Genomic DNA, 12,001 nt, shown 5'->3' with positions numbered 1-12,001 from the left:
ATTTGCCTAATTTTTAGCAATCTTCGTAAAAATAATAATAATAAAAAGAAGCAATGAATTGCTGGAAGAAGGTTTATTCCACTTGGTGTAGTGAATCTGGGTAAAACTTGTCTACTCTGGAGAATGTGTTCTGGTGATTTTTTTGGGGCAGTTTTTAGAGAGTAAAAGTATTGTGGTTTAGAATTTTTTAAAAACTTGTTATCCTTCATTTATATGTCTAAAATCAAATCATATAAAATCCTGCATTTTTGTTTGATGTTTTTACCCAGTGCTTCGGAATCTGTGAAATGTTCAAGCAGAGGTATAAAATTTTAGGACACTGGATTAGCTTTATGGTGTCTTGCTGGTATATCCCATCCTGTTTGACCAACCCAGGGCAGCTGAAAACACATGATTTTGCCGCTCAGGCCAGACACTCTGCTGGGGCCTTATCTTACAAATGGAACTACCGTGGCCCTTGTTTTTGCCAAGTTCACACGTGCTATCATCTCATTAATGCTACTGGTAATTTGTGTACAGTCTCCACGCACGCACTGGCAGTGAAACGTGCAGCAGACCAAGTTTTATGGCAGTGATCTAGAAGCTGCAGAAGCTGGACCCTTCTGGGAACAAGAGCGAGGAAGGCGGCATCTGCTCGGCCACGGTCATTAGGAGGGAATTTTCTGAGTCTGTTCCAGGCTTGGCAAAAAGCTGCAGACTGAGGTTCGGAAAATGCTTTCATTGTAGTGAGACTTCAGACTTTTCTCAAAATGAACTGCATAACAAAACCTTATAAATATTCATCATCCTTAAACTTGCCTGATTTTGCATGATTAGTTCTTAATAACTTGGTAGCACTGATTAAATCATTGTGGGTAGCTGGAGCTTTTGTGTATGAAGTAATATGCTGAATTCCTGATGAGTTTGTAAGTGTTAAACTTCTCAAAATGTTAACATTTTTATCTACTTATGCAGTCTATCTGCTTGTGTATGCAATCAGATTTATTTAGATCAGCATCAGGAATGTGTTGGAATCATAGAGGCATTCTCTAGCTTCTTGACAAGTAAATTCACAGAAGACTGGTGCTGTGGATTATGGATGTTGAATCACATCAACTGTTTTATTCTCTAAATGTATAAAAGAAGGCTTACTGGGTTTGTCTACTTCTGAACCTGTAACCTGAAAGAGTTATGATTCATGTCCTGAGGCATCCTTTATGGTTATGGTCACCTGAGTTGATTTAGTTTGGTGAGATTACTCACTCTCTGCTCCCATTTTTTTATGATATTCATGGTAGCAGACCTTAGTAAAAACAATTGTCTGATTTTAAGGAAAAAACAGAACGAAACTGTACTGGCCATGCGGTACTGTTTAAAAAATAAATTGTGGCATAAAAGTGAATCAAGAAGTTAAGAGAGCAGGTAGATTACTGGTTGACTTGCTGGTAACGTCATTGTTATGCGTATAAGGATGTCACAATGCCATCAGATGCTGCTATTGTGAGTGGTGGTAGAGGCTAAAGGAAAAGAGGAGCAGTAAAGGCGTGTGGAAGAATGGGGATTTATTTTATTATTGCAAAGCCACCAACTTGTAACTGAAGAAGTTCATGGAATCCCCCGCAGCGCTCAGTTCAGTGGCAAGAATTCACTGCGAGAGAGGTGACAAAACTGCCTGTGGTTGCCACTGGCTGGCAGTTCTGCAGCCCTAGGCTCCTGCTGAAGCACACAGCTCTTCTTTTGCTCCGGGCATTGGCAGCTGAAGCAGGCTTGTGTAAGTTACTAAGAACTGTAAACCAAGATGGATTAGTTAATAATACAGAGAGCATGTATCACTGGTCGATCCCTTACAGGGCAGAGCAGAAAGGTTTTGCTCAGTGTAGGTAGAAAGGTTTTGCTAAGTGGTAGGCATTGAAGTTTGGAATTAAAAAAAAAACAAAAAAACAACAAAAAAACCCTAAAGTAGAAGTGGATATAAATAAAACAGAACTTGGAACAGGGGCAAAATATGAGATTGAACTTTGCTGTGGTCTTTGTGTAGTTTCGAAGACAGAACTTCAATAACTGTTGTATAGCAGTCAGTGTATCAAGTGTATTTAAAAGACATGAAACATGAACTGAAAAGTAGGAAAAATGCAGATTCTGGTGTATATAAGCGTAAACATACAGTGAGCAGGTTGAAATCTTCACAGGCACTTGCATGAAAGTCATTTGGGTTCAGTTGTATCAAAGCTTCAAGGAAACCCCAAATTTTAAGACAGCTGACATACAAGAAACTAAGTATCGAAAGCTGCTGAGCTGGTAACTGTTTGCTGCCATTCGGTTACTTTAAGCTGATTAGTGTTTATTGCCATTCATGCGGCTCAGGCCTGTATATCAGCGTTCTTGCATTCCTGTATATCATTCTTGCATTGAAAGCAACCCTGAGGAGTTTCTGTTAATTGGTTTTCAAATAAATATGGTCATTTAATTGCTCAATCTTAAGATTGACTGCAGTGGTTAATTCTTAATTAACATAAATTTACTAAAATAACTTAGATTAGTTCAGCAGAATCCTGTATCACTTAATCCCCATCCCACTCTGTAATAGTCTATTTGCAGGTGGAACCTGGTGTCCCTAGAGAGCCTCGCTGGTCCCAAGGGACTGCCTGCCTGGAACTCATTACCAAAACGGGGCCTCAAAGAATAGAATATAATTTTACTCAAAGTGCTATAGTGTAAAATGCGGTGTCTGTTTGACTAATACTCTTCTTGTACAAGTGAAGTAGTTTTGACGAGAAGGAAGAATGTTTAATATTTCCTAATCATTGAAATGGGACGCTGCTTTTGATTCAAAAATCCCCGTTCTTTTCTCTTTTCTTTCTAGCTCAGTCATCTTGCCACCTGTGGTTTTTGAGCCAGAGAATTCCCAGTGCCTCAGTAATGCTTTGTATTTGCTCCTGCTGTCTTTGCTTTATTGGGTCTTCTTCTGTTGCTTCTCATTTGTTAAAGTAGTGTGACAATATTTCTTTGAATGACACTTCTGTTAGGATATTAGCACTGTAATAAACAGAGCATTTAGTTTGTGGATGAATTTCTTTCCTACTGAACATCAGCATCCAGCAGTGACTGTGATGATGGCAAGTAGATACAGCAACTTCAGGACGGGCTTTCAGCGTGACTTTAGGAATTAAGCTGCTACTTTTTTTTTTTTTTTTAAAGTACACGAAATACAGAATTCTTTTTTCTTTTCTTTTTTTTTTTCCTATTGTCAAAAAGTGATTGTAGTGTTTTAGGGTTTGTAATGTTTTAGGATTCTTGTGCAAAAGAAAGGAATGTGTAATTGTCACAAAGCAGTTGCACTTAGAGAACTTAAAAGTTGCAGAGAAAAGCAGCCCTGTGAGGGGGTGGTTCATATTGCAGCTTACAGTTTACTCATTAAGGAAGTGTTATTGTATAAATCTTCTATCTTAAATGAAATTTTTTAGATATTGTGTTATAATAACTTAGCACCAGGAGGAATGGTGATTTAGTTGGAAGATACTGGACTTGTACGTTTAATTTTTCTTCCTTTGACACATTGCCTTCCAAGTGTATTTCATAGTTGATCTGCTCTTGCCTTTGTGTGAGCAGCACAATTCAGTTTGCAGGGGAGTAACTCTGGGTTAGTCACGCGAACCTGTCTGAAGTTGAAGAGAATGTTGCATTACAGTTCTCGGGGAAATAACAATCAAGAAAGAGACACGAGATTAAGTCCTTGGTTTGAAGGCTTAATAACTGATTTTGACCTTTTGAGAAGTGTAGTTTTTCCTGTACTGAAATTTGACTAGCAAGGTGGAGGTAGCCTACGAAGGAGGCAGAAGAAGGGAACGATAACAAAACGAGATGGAGGTGTGCAGCTTCACAAGACAGCAATTGAAATTTCATAAGATTTCACAGGAGCTGTGTAATTTGATGAATCACATTGGAAAGATGAGTCATTTGAACAAACAATGTTCTGTGACTTAATGAGGTGGTAGAGAAATAAGGAGATACCAGATGACAAGGAAATTGTGTAGAATTTTTCCCTCTCCCCTGAAATTTTATAGTATACATGTGTGTTATGATAAGCAAGTGTTATATTAATGAGATTGAATGTTTTAACTGAAAACTGGTAATTGTTGGCAGAGGTGAAATCAGAAGATACAGAAACAACCTGGTGCTCCTACGTACGTACATCTGACAGTGCAATAGAATTGTGTAGAAGAGACAGTGAAATGTAATTAAGAACAGTTTAATTAGGCACTTTCGTCTCTGAAAAGTAGTACCCATTCTCACTTGATACATTTTACTCGGTGTCTAAATGTAATAGAGTATTTCTGCTTAGTGCTCTGACCCTTGAACAAGGAGGCATTTCTGTGATAAACACGCATTATATACGTGCTGCTGATGCCGAGAAGCCGAGAAGTTGCTGTGCTCGGAGTGTGCTCCATTTTTGAATGATACCTGCACATTTTCAGAGGGAGGAAGCCCATAAATATTCCAGGCAGGTTTAGCCTGAGTACAGGGTTAAGCTAGGAGATGAAGGACGTTCAAAACAGAGTGTAGATATTTAATTCAGCACCTAAGTTATGGATCAGTTATTACATTTGACTGCACTTTTTAAAGAAATGTATGGTGTGAGAAGCGTGGTTTACTGGTGGAAGTGTTTGCTTCTCAAATGCACAGAGCAGCGTGTTCAGAAGTGTGATTTTGTATTGTTTATGTCTCCAGTTTGGCAGTATTCAGATTCTTCTTATTCCTTGCTGCTTTCTGTACTCAGTGCTTCTCTTCTTTACTTGGATTATAATTCCTGTTTGCAATTGTGCTTTTTTCATATAGGGGTGTTTTATAACTTCAGTTTATTAAAAAATTCCCGAGTAATCTTTTTACTTCTTCCAAATGTTTTCAAAGTTCTAATGCCTACCTTACTACTTTTGTTTACAATTACATATTTTCCAGTGTACATATGTATCTCCTTTCCTTAGCATAAATCCTGCTCTATACACGCTTTCCCCCTGGTAAAGGTAAAATCTTGATATTCTGTTTGTGAAACACTATTTCCCACCAGTTGTACTGTAGACATTATGTTCAGAGACGTTCTTTCCTTAACCTGTAGTTAATAATCAACTATTTATCAGCTACAGTATAGCATATTACACCAACACTGATGCTTGTGCATCCCTGGCTGCAAGCTGGAGACTGTTTTTACACCAACAGTAAACAGGAGGGAAATAATCCAGAGGGACAGTAGCTGGCAGAACTGCTTCCCATTCAAAGAACGTTACCGTGTTGTAGGAAGGAGATTTTACCTGACTTTTTTTTTTTTCCATTTGCAATTCTAAACCATAAGTACACTGTGTAATTTAGATTTTCTTTTCCAGAGTTGTTATTTGTGTATCGGGTAATGTTGAGTGTTCAGTTGATTTGATTGCTAAAGAGTTAGTTATAATGTCATGGCTGAAGACTTGAAACAGTATACTGAAAACTATGCGTTCCTTCTTGTACCACATCCTATACAGTCGTAAAGCTTGGATGCAGTATTAAAACTTGAATGAAGTTCCTTGAACCATATAACCCTGAAAAATTTAAAAATAAATACTGTATAACTCCTCATTCTACGTACAGTACAGCCAGACCCATAAAAAATGCCTCATGCCTCTGTGCACGTGTTGTGGTGGGGTGCTAAACTTGGATCTGGTTTTGTTTGTAAGTGCAATTAGTTCAGCAACTACTAGTTAAACTTACGTAGTAATTTACTTGGCAGTAGAGCAGCAACACTTCACCGCAGAAGATTAAGTTTGGCTGATAGTGTACATTTATAGCAGGCCCCTTTCTAGAACCCTTCCTGTAAAACAGGGTTAGAATTCATTCACTGTTACATACAGGAATATACCACATGATTTTTTTCCGCTGTCTCAAAGCATTACTCTCTCGTTTACCACTTCTGGGATTTGCTTATTGGTGGGTGGATGGTTTTTTTTTTGTTTGGTTGCTGTAGCATGCAGTCAAGCAGTTCCCCTCCATCTCCCAAAATATGCGAGTCTGAATGTCTCACCTTTTCACTTCACACTTAAAAAACTGAATAGACTGAGATTATCATTTTAGAATCACACTTTGTTTATTTACATGTCAAAATCTGCCACTAAACAGTCCTGTAGTATATCTGTTAAATAGTAGAAGTTGAAACCTGTGAAGCTGTCTTCTCTTTGATCATGGCAATTATGCTCTCTGATTGTGTTTTTATGGTAATATTGTAAATGATGTCACCCTTTTGTGCCTGAGTGTACAAATGCAGTTGTCATATTAGTATATTTTTTAATCTAAGACAAGTGCAAAGTTACAGCATTCAGAATGCAAATGCCAATTCAGAATCATGAAATACTTTCCTGAAGGGTGAAAGTGTACTCAAGATAGTAGCATAGGACTCATTCCATTTTTATCGCAATTTCATTTATATCAATTAAGGGGATGTTATTTCTTTGCTAAGTTATTTTTTAATTACTGCTAGGATGAAACTTATTTAATCCTTCAATTATGCGATCGGCCTTTTTTTTTAGTGTTACTTATTTTGACAGAATTATCTCAGGATCTGAACTATAGTTTTAGACCATTCTATGACTTTTGTATGGAAAGAAGTTTCTTGCTGTCTGTATCACCTACAGCTTATTCTCTAACATATTTTTTTACATATTAGCAGGGCTTAAATAAAAATAATAAGTGAAATTTCTTTTTTTTTTTTTTTTAAGGCTTCAGAAGGAGACGAATAACAAAATGAACAATCCGGCTATTAAGAGAATAACGAATGAAATTATCAAATCACCTGAGGATAAACGAGAATATCGTGGACTGGAACTGGCAAATGGCATTAAAGCGCTTCTCATTAGTGACCCCACCACAGATAAGTCTTCAGCAGCACTAGATGTGCACATAGGTATTTAAAGCATTTTGTGTTCATTATAGACTTTTTGTATTCATTATATACTTATTATGTTATTAAAATGCTTTAACTTTTGGTACCTTAATTGCAAATAAAATGGTAGCAGTAGTATCTAGCTGGTAGCCTAGCCTTTTACTGTAATTTAGAGTTTAATTCTTTGACCTATCTAGTTGAAAATTGAGAGCTAATTAAACTCTCTTATTATACTGTGTTTACTCAAGCGTAGCTCAGTCTGTAGAAAGACTTCTAATGAGTAAGTTTCATGTTATGAAAACTCTTTTGTAAGCGGAAAAGGGGCGGATGTGAGTACAATTATTTCAGATGGCTCCATCTGTCACGTCAAACTTTTTTTTTCCACGTTGAGTTGTTGATGTGTTGAGGTGAGAAGATGCTATAGTGCAGGAGGAGGTGGGGAGGCACACCCTAACTGCAGTGATGCTTAAGATGCAAACAAATGCTGGTTATAGAAGACAGTATCTTTGGAGCAGTAGAAGCCTTTTCTTTTATGTGAGATATCTCTCAAAATGACATAGTTTCTCACTTGCTTTCGAAGTGTGATGCATGCACACGTTACCTAAGCATTTTTACTCATCCTCTTGCCGTGTTTGTAGTTGGGAGCTCTTTCTGTCGTTGACATTAGGACACAGGTAGTAGAGTAATTTTGTAAACTTCAGTCCTGTTTTATAATGGCACAAAATCATTGTCTAGCTCAGAGGATCCCAAATACAGTTTTCTTGGATGCTGTGACAATAGTAACCAACTGCAGTGTCCAGTTCGTGCATGTGGAGACGTCTCTGTTGCCTTCACCTCCGTTCTCCCATTGCACATTATTGCACACTCCAAAGCAGGCCTTCCAGACGCAAACTTCCACACTTCTCGCTTCCATTCCTGCACGCATACTGTTGTTGACTTCTAAAGTGTCGCGCTTCATACCTACTAGCTGGTCTGCAATAGCTGCTTGTGTCCCAGTAATTAATTACAGTTTATCACTCATCCCATAAACCACAGGAGAAACACCTCCGTAATTGTGGTTGTCAATTGCTGCCTTTTAACGCTGTGCACTTATTAAAATCACACTATAGAAGTCAGAACAGTGTGATCTGCCAGATCTATACAGATTATGAATCATGGACTTCAATTTAAATCTTGTGTCTCTGTAAAGCAATGCAGGCTGATCTGGAGAGGTAATTTGAGACACTAATTGGTTCAGTTACTCATTTTTAATTTCCTTATTTTATTCTTTTAAGATTGAGTTTAGTTGACTAAAGCTGCCAAGTATCTGCTTAAAACTACAGAATTGGTATGATTGACATACAGTAATATAAAGCATGTTAGAAGACTTAAACTTTTATTACTTTTCATGAATGGTTGCATGAATTCTTTCCTCCTGCAGGGTCCTTGTCTGATCCCCCCAACATTGCTGGGCTTAGTCATTTTTGTGAGCATATGCTGTTCCTGGGAACCAAGAAATACCCAAAAGAGAATGAGTATAGTCAATTTCTTAGTGAGCATGCAGGAAGCTCCAATGCTTTCACCAGTGGAGAGCATACCAACTATTACTTCGATGTGTCACACGAACATCTAGAAGGTGCACTGGACAGGTAAACACACTTTTATTTGCAAGCAATCTTTTAATGTATTGGTGCTATTTGAAATTGCATAAGAGCTCTTACTCAGATCTGGCTTATTATCCTATTAAAGGAGGGGCTGAGAGCACTGTCTTTTGTTACAACTGGTATTAGATGATTTTTCCTTTCAAAAGTTCTCAGATTTTTTTTCAGCTAGCCGTATTTTTAAAGTCCAAGGGTTGTGTTTACACTGAATATTTTTGAAAATGTGGGGCACAGAATGGGATTGTGGACGTATGCATTGTGCGAATATTCTGCTTATATCATCAAATAAAGTGCTTGTCACAGCATTCTTACTTCTTTGATAGCATAAGAAGGATGAACTCAAGAAATAAATTAGGATGCCTTTACTACAGGGAAATGACTGAAACTTCTGCATTTTGTGGGAGGGGACAGAAATTGGAATTGTAGTCGGTGAGATAAAGAGAATAGATTTTTCCCCTTGGTAAGAAATGTCCTAGGAAACTTTTTTCCTCCCCCCTTGCTTGTGCCATAGAATCTCTGTGTTGATGACCAAGTTATTCACATTTTCACAAGGAGCAAGCTCTTACTAACATTTCTTCCTTGTTTCCTGGATGCCTGACAAGATTGATTTGATGTGCAAGATTAAGAACCTCTTGCAGCTAAACTTCAACACAGCAGAAGTTTTGTATGCAAGATTTATGATGTAAGGTTGATTTTTGTAATAACTTATATGATGAATATGTTGTAATCTGCATTTATAGATTAAAATGAGAAACAAAATAGTGAATCAGTGTCAAAACTTACGGGATTTGGGAATTCTGCATTGAAAAGTAATATACAAAGCTATTTTCAGGAGGGGTTAAGCTTCATACTTTCTGTTACCATTTACGTACAGTACTCTTGACTTGAATTGAAAATTTTCTGTTTAGATTTGCCCAGTTTTTCCTGTGCCCTTTGTTTGATGAAAGCTGCAAAGATAGGGAAGTGAATGCTGTTGATTCTGAGCATGAAAAGAATCTGATGAATGATGCCTGGAGGTTGTTTCAGTTGGAGAAGGCTACTGGAAACCCCAATCATCCCTTCAGTAAATTTGGAACAGGTTTGTCAGAATATTATTATTTGTCCACTGGAGTTCTGTGTAATATATGTAGTGTTGTTGTTTATATAAAATTGGTTAAGATCAGATTGAAACAATTCCCCCTCTTTCCCCCTCCATACATGATTATTGTGGTGCTTTATTGCATTTTCCACATGGTAGACCAAACAAAGCTAGACAAAACCACATGAAACAGAGTGATACAAAACCTGCAGGACAGAGGCATCCTTTACGATTTTGATAATTACCGCAGTGGATGCTGTTTTCCAAAGACTCGATTCCATAATTTGGTACTGTAAGTCTTTGTGCATGGCAAAGTGAATGAACTGTGTTTAAATTGTTGTTAGCCACGTGCTCTTTTTTTTTTTTTTTTGCTAACTAGTATTCCATTAAGACTAGGTGGCAGTGACTAGGTCAAATCAGAAGTATTAGCAAAGTAACATGACAATTACTGAGTAAGAATATAAAAGCAAAATCTGAAAGCATAAAACGCAGCAGCAGATGGCTAGGTAAACTAGTCTTGGACAAATCCCAATCCTGTGGCTGTAGGTTTTTTTTTTTTTTTTTCAGGCTTATTAATCACAGAGTGCTCAGTAACCATATAAAATAAACAACCAAAAACCTCAACTTAAGAAGTATTAAAGTAACATACGGTGGTTATAGTTAAAACCACAACTGTTTGACAGTTTGGTAGGAGTTGTTATGAAGTTACTTTCTACATGAATTGCAAGTTTATTTTTGAAACTATCAGAGTAATAAGGCCATTAATTCAGACACTGCACTGTTTAATCCTTGATTGTGAAAGTTTTTTGTGTCTGGGTCAGTTTGCTGAGTGAATAGTTGGTACAAATATCGCGTTCTGTAGGGTGATGGTGTGGCAGGTAATGGACTTTAAAGACTGTCTTCTTCCTCTGTCCCAAGGAAAGAGAAGAATGTTTTTGCACCTGATGATGAAGGATAAAGTTGAGGGGCTGGTAGCCAGCTGCTACAAGTGTGTGTGTTTTTCTGTTTTCCGGTGAAGAGAGAGGCTGTCTGAAACCAGGGGAATTATCACTATTCCTAAAAGAGGTGAATTTGAAAGCAAGTCTTGAAAATTGCAGGCAAGCATCAAAAGTACATTCTATGATCTCAGAGGGGTGGAATTTGGCCTTCCTGAATCAGCAAATAAAATTTTTGCTGTTACTGAAGAGACTATTTTTTAATTTCTGTGTAGCACTCAGATAACATTAGTAGAAGTTGCAGAAATAGTTTTCTACAGTTTAGGAAGGTTTGAGAGTTGACACAAGTGAAATTTTAAAGGTAGAATACCTGAGACATGCTCAAATTCAGTAACAGTAGTCATATTCATCTCTCCTTAGTTTGGGCTCTGATTCTGAAATTAAATTACAGCACATAGTTTTCCTGTACATCTGATTTAGCAAAGCTGGAGCCCAGCTTTGATCATTTTTTATTTACTCAGAGTTGTTAGCTGTGATACGGTTTTCATGGCAATTTCAGTCGGCATCCTTATCGTTTCCTTTTGACCAGCTGAGACATTACACAGAACACTGGAATGACTCCATTTGGGTCACACTGCTTATTGCTGTGGAGCCTGTTCTGCCAGCAGAAACAAATGCACATTATTCTTCAATTTTCTTGTTCAGATGTGCATTTTGTCCTCAGATAACCTTCACCCATCACTGAGTAACTGCCTGTGACAGTAATTCTTCATCAGTACCCTCAACCGTTTCCAGTACTTCCCCAGCACTTTCACACTGTCCAGTGTCCATTTTCCTACCTCTACAAGGTGTCTTCTGATTGTTGCCTCCTAGTGTACTCCAGTACTCTTAACAGAAGTTACCAGGCTGAAGTCTTAGCTCTTTTATTTTATTTTAATTTGCCCTATCTATTGATTCTGTTGCTATTTAAAACTTATGTGTTTCTGTTGTCTTTAGGCTTAAATCTCTAAGATCTGATAAGCTGATGCATCTTAAAGCTGGGAAGGAATATCGACAAACTATTTTAATCAAAATGCCCTAAATATTCTTTTTAGGTTTTATTAGGAATCATTGCTTTTACTGATATATATGTGAAGTTAGAAAATCAAAGTAAAATTTTGCTTCAGGCAGCCTCTCTGTATGATGTATTGTTGGCTGTTGCAGTTGTAATTAGACTTCTATCTAATCACCAAACATCTGGACAATATACTTGTCTTATTTTTTACGTAGCTAGTTTTGCCTCACTGGTCTGTATTAACTCATATCTGTAATAGTAGGATTTGTGCACTGGGCGTATTTGTGTACCAGGAGCATTTTCCCAGTGTTTTCTCTTATTCTTGCTGTTTTTCCTGTAAATGCAAGGCAATTTTGTTGCTATGTTTTCTTGTTTTAATCTTGTTCCTTATCCTCTGCTTTTTCTGTA

The 12,001-nt window shown here is 37.4% G+C and overlaps 1 protein-coding gene across 5 annotated transcripts in view; it reads left to right on the top strand.

The window, feature by feature from the left end:
* The window catches only part of IDE (insulin degrading enzyme), a 62,772-nt gene that overhangs the window by 3,619 nt on the left and 47,152 nt on the right, over window positions 1-12,001 (top strand). For 4 of the 5 annotated variants that reach the window (XM_048069213.2, XM_048069212.2, XM_048069211.2 and 1 more), the window contains exons 2-4: window positions 6,723-6,907; window positions 8,307-8,514; window positions 9,435-9,604. In XM_048069213.2, coding sequence (XP_047925170.1) covers window positions 6,748-6,907; window positions 8,307-8,514; window positions 9,435-9,604 — 538 coding nt within the window. In that variant the 5' untranslated portion in view covers window positions 6,723-6,747. Of the gene's footprint in view, window positions 1-1,463; window positions 1,751-6,722; window positions 6,908-8,306; window positions 8,515-9,434; window positions 9,605-12,001 lie in introns of those variants that run through there. The other variant, XM_013187228.3, reaches the window with a different exon arrangement.

This window comes from Anser cygnoides, chromosome 7 (assembly GCF_040182565.1).
Source record: "Anser cygnoides isolate HZ-2024a breed goose chromosome 7, Taihu_goose_T2T_genome, whole genome shotgun sequence".
In the NCBI taxonomy this organism is placed as follows: Eukaryota; Metazoa; Chordata; class Aves; order Anseriformes; family Anatidae; genus Anser; species Anser cygnoides.
Note: the sequence above shows the minus strand (reverse complement) of the source record. Positions and strands in the feature narration are given on the sequence as shown.